Source organism: Babylonia areolata, chromosome 1, assembly GCF_041734735.1.
Source record: "Babylonia areolata isolate BAREFJ2019XMU chromosome 1, ASM4173473v1, whole genome shotgun sequence".
Lineage (NCBI taxonomy): Eukaryota > Metazoa > Mollusca > Gastropoda > Neogastropoda > Buccinidae > Babylonia > Babylonia areolata.
In genome coordinates this window covers 70184-75183 of record NC_134876.1, presented here as the reverse complement: position 1 = coordinate 75183, position 5000 = coordinate 70184, and the positions used below count along the sequence as shown (strand labels likewise).

Here is a 5000-nt window from a genome sequence, read left to right as displayed (position 1 = left end):
GTGCATAGTCAATAAAGACTGGGCTGCCAGGTGTTGGATTCCAATCACACCTAGAAGGATATTTGACTCCCCGTGCACCGGATCTTGACTGGGAGGAGATGACAAACCAGTATCAGTCAGGTGTGTTTCATACACTTCAGGGATCTTGACTGGGAATGAGATGACAAACCAGTATCAGTCAGGTGTGTTTCATACACTTCAGGGATCTTGACTGGGAATGAGATGACAAACCAGTATCAGTCAGGTGTGTTTCATACACTTCAGGGATCTTGATTGGGAATGAGATGACAAACCAGTATCAGTCAGGTGTGTTTCATACACTTCAGGGATCATGACTGGGATGAGATGACAAACCAGTATCAGTCAGGTGTGTTTCATACACTTCAGGGATCTTGACTGGGAATGAGATGACAAACCAGTATCAGTCAGGTGTGTTTCATACACTTCAGGGATCTTGACTGGGAATGAGATGACAAACCAGTATCAGTCAGGTGTGTTTCATACACTTCAGGGATCATGACTGGGAATGAGATGACAAACCAGTATCAGTCAGGTGTGTTTCATACACTTCAGGGATCATGATTGGGAGGAGATGACAAACCAGTATCAGTCAGGTGTGTTTCATACACTTCAGGGATCATGATTGGGAGGAGATGACAAACCAGTATCTGTCAGGTGTGTTTCATACACTTCAGGGATCATGACTGGGAGGAGATGACAAACCAGTATCAGTCAGGTGTGTTTCATACACTTCAGGGATCATGACTGGGAGGAGATGACAAACCAGTATCAGTCAGGTGTGTTTCATGAACTTCAGGGATCTTGATTGGGAGGAGATGACAAACCAGTATCAGTCAGGTGTGTTTCATACACTTCAGGGATCTTGACTGGGAATGAGATGACAAACCAGTATCAGTCAGGTGTGCTTCATGCACTTCAGGGATCTTGATTGGGATGAGATGACAAACCAGTATCAGTCAGGTGTGTTTCATACACTTCAGGGATCATGACTGGGAATGAGATGACAAACCAGTATCAGTCAGGTGTGTTTCATGCACTTCAGGGATCATGACTGGGATGAGATGACAAACCAGTATCAGTCAGGTGTGTTTCATGCACTTCAGGGATCTTGACTGGGATGAGATGACAAACCAGTATCAGTCAGGTGTGTTTCATGCACTTCAGGGATCTTGTTTGGGATGAGATGACAAACCAGTATCAGTCAGGTGTGTTGCACGCACTTTAAGCACAAGAGAAATCATTGTCCATGGCAAACGCCTGTTCCAAGTCAGTGGTAAACGCATAGACTTTGATGGGGAACAGGTTACAGACAGACAGGAGGAATGTGATGCTATTTTATAGTGACATGCTCACACAGGGAACAGTTGTTCATTTTCACACATAGAAAGCTGTTGTCATAAGACTGTATGCAATGCAATATGATTGTACTGGATCATTATTTCATAGTTGTCATGAACATGTGAATGACTTGTTACGCTCATTATATTTTGACTGTACACATTTGTGCGGATACATGCGTATGCGTCGACAACATGAGACAGAGACAGAGACAGAGATTTTCATAAACCTCATTTTGTCATTTCGATTGCTACTGCCGAGTTTCCTGGATGTTTCCTATCTTGCAAGCCGGGAGGTAAGTAAATTTATTTTCATTCCGTCAGTTTTGGTATCAAGATAAAAAAAATCCAACATGAACCGCACACAGACTCATATGGCATAACTATTAGAGGAAATTTTTGCAAACGTGCTTAAAACAGGACATATCTTCAACAGTGTGAATCACTGTGCATGTATATTGCTTTCTATTCAAGTTTATTCGTTCAAGATTGTTCTTTTGTTCTTGTGTTATCGAATTAGGAGTTTTTATGCTGTTGTTATTGTTAATGTTTTTGTGAGTTAAGTAGTTGTATACTTCTTTTTCTAACATTGTGTTTTGTTTTGTATTTTCCAGTGAAAACAAACCTGACCAGTCAAACACCTGAAAGAACACTTCGTGACGTTCTGAACATGGCCGCCACAAGTGATCACGTGGCTGCCAGACAGAACGAGGCAGGCCGGCGGAGAGGCAGCGGGAAAAGTGGACAGGAAAAGATGATGCCAGCTCCGGTGGAAGCGGTCGTTCAGTTGGGATACCCCCCTGACCTCGTCCTCTTCACCTACCAGCGGCTCCTGTCTGCACGGGCACACCCCTCCCATCATACCGCCACTTCTCCCTCCTCCGGAAGTAGGGATGACGCCATGACCGGAAACACCCCGCCACCACGTGCCGTCTCCGCAGATACGCTGTTGATTGCTGTGGATGAGGCAGTGCGTCATTCTGACGTCGGGTCCTCTGGTGCTGGAGAGCTTGGTGCCAGCGCTGCCATGCCATTAGTAGCTGGTGGGTTCCAGGATGGGGAGGGTGACACGCCCAGTGAGGAAGTGCAGGAGGATGGTGGCGGTGATGAAGCACCCTCCACTCTCCCTACTTCTTCAGGACCTGGTCAGCAACCAGCTGGTGGTAACAGCCGCACTCCATCTTCCACTGACAACCTGTCTTCAACTGATGACCAGTCTGAGTCAGCTGACAACCAGGCTTCCATCAACCACCAGCCTTCCACCGACAATTCAGAGAGCTCTGTATCCTCCACCATGGAGTCTTCCTCCAGCACTACGCCGGCTGCTGCATCAGTGTCACGTGACAGAAGCCCCGGGCCCGCCAAGCCGGAAGAGGGCGCAGCAGCAGCGGCCGACGAGAGAGCGTCGGACAGAAATCTCCAGCTGGCCAAGCTGCGGGCTTTGAGGGCGGAGAACCGACGACTGAAGGCGCGGCAGACATGTCGCCAGTGCCGTCAGAGGCCTGTAGCCCTGACCTTGCTTCCCTGCGGTCACTTCTGCTTCTGCCAGGAATGTGGCTCGACCTTGGAGAAGTGCCCACTGTGCAGGAAAACGATTCTTGCTGACGTCAGAACTTTCGTGGCGTAAAGGAACTGCCCTGAAGAGGGTTCTCTGCTAGTACTTTCTGCTGCTGAACGCAACAGGCTTTATTTCTATTGTGTATAACGCAGCACGCATGACTGTGCGCCTTAAAAAAACCAAACCAAACCATAGTTCCCTCAGTATCTCTGCGTGCTGGCATGTATTCTGCTGTCACATGATTGTGACTGAATCTGTGTATGGTTTTCAGAGTGATTTCAGAGCATGTTCGTCAGTGCTCCCCAATAAAGACTTAACTGACATAGTGACTGTCTCTCTACAACAGACACTATTGTGATGATCGGAAAGGGAGAGAGAGAGAGAGAGAGAGAGAGAGAGAGAGAGAGAGGGGGGGGGGTCTGGTGGAAAATAATACTGTTTAATAAAGACTGCCAAACAAAGACTTGACGCAGTGACTGTCCCTCTACAACAGACACTATTGTGATGATCGGAAAGGGAGAGAGAGAGAGAGAGAGAGAGAGAGAGAGAGGGAGGTCTGGTGGAAAATAATACTGTTTAATAAAGACTGCCAAACAAAGACTTGACGCAGTGACTGTCCCTCTACAACAGACACTATTGTGATGATCGGAGAGAGTGAGCGAATGAATTGGAGCGAGAAAGAGAGAGAGAGAGAGGGAGGGGGGGGTGGAGTTTGGGGTCACTCATACATTGGTACGAAAGTTGCCATGAATGTTGGTTATGCAGTTCCTATTTCATGTTCAAGGGAACATATGGATATAAAATAAAAGGCAGTCATTATAACGATCTGTTGTTACAAAAGCGACTTGTTGCTATAGTCATCTGTTGCTATAGTCATCTATTGTTATAGTTATCTGTTGTTCATAATGAACCGTTATTGACCTGTTTCTCAAATCACTTTACCACTTTTATCATGGTGCTTGTGATGAATGAAGTTCATTTGAAATCATTTTGAATGGAATGTGATATCTTTCAACGTTAAAATTATGTTGCAAGCATGTATTTGAAATGATTACAGTTATGTTGGTGTTGCTCCACTCTGTTTTGTCATGCTGAGCTTTAACTGAAAATATAAACCATGGACAATGGAATAAATATGTTTCTCTGTTAGTCCATGCACTGATGGTTTGCCTTCCTGAGTTTTTGATCTAAAACAAATCATGGACAATAGAAAAAAATATGTTTGTATCTTTGTCCACGCACTGAGTTATTCACTCAGTTCTCATCTGTTAAAACTCAGCGAATGCATGAGTTGTATTTGTATCTGTATGCTGAATCTGTTGCTTCCCCCCCCCCCCTCCTTCTTCTCGACCTGTTTGAGCTGGGTGATTCCCCCTGACGGTCAAGAAGCCCCAGAACGACATCAGTTGAAAGCACCCTTGCACTGATTACAATGTTTTAAAGTAATTATCTTTATTATGCGATGCTTTCATGTATATGTGTGTCTTATTTGTTTAACATAAAAAGAAGAAGAAGAAATAATGTTTGATATTTTTGTGTTGAGTAATTGTTCATCTTGTTCGTGCTGCATCTAGTGTAATTTCTCTCTGTGGGATAATGATATTCTTCTTATGTTACTACTGCTTGATGTGTCTGTGGGTAAATACGTTGTTTTCTCCTTCACTGACTTCATCGCACGCAGCTTTTTTCTGTATGTTGTTTGGAAGGCCTTTATACTGCTTCTGAGGATACGCACAGCATATACTGTGTAATTCCGTTTTTATGATCCCCCCCCCCCCCTCTTTTTTTAAGCAACAGAGTGGTATTTTTTGGATATGTGAATTTTTAATGAACGTTTGAGTTTTCCCAACATCAGATAATGTTTATAAAGTTTCGAGTTCACAACTGTATCATTTTGTACTGTTCTCTCTCCTCTCTCTGCCATGGTCTGTCTGTCTGTATGTCTGTCTTTCAATTGTTTAACTAGTGCAATATGTTATCAGTATGGTTTGTTCTCTCTCTCTCTAGTACAATATGTTATCAGTATGGTTTGTTCTCTCTCTCTCTAGTACAATATGTTATCAGTATGGTTTGTTCTCTCTCTC

The 5000-nt window shown here is 44.3% G+C and overlaps 1 protein-coding gene across 3 annotated transcripts in view; it reads left to right on the top strand.

Moving 5' to 3' along the window:
• LOC143294213 (uncharacterized) overlaps positions 1 to 5000 on the top strand; it is a 7581-nt gene that overhangs the window by 2099 nt on the left and 482 nt on the right. Inside the window, exons 1-2 of one of the 3 annotated variants that reach the window (XM_076605678.1) lie at positions 1 to 1226; positions 1973 to 5000. The exon at positions 1 to 1226 is cut by the window's left edge and continues 2099 nt beyond it; the exon at positions 1973 to 5000 is cut by the window's right edge and continues 482 nt beyond it. In XM_076605678.1, the coding sequence (XP_076461793.1) occupies positions 1175 to 1226; positions 1973 to 2985 (1065 nt within the window). In that variant the 5' untranslated portion in view covers positions 1 to 1174 and the 3' untranslated portion in view covers positions 2986 to 5000. The remainder of the gene's footprint in view (positions 1227 to 1972) is intronic. The other 2 variants (XM_076605751.1, XM_076605828.1) reach the window with 2 other exon arrangements.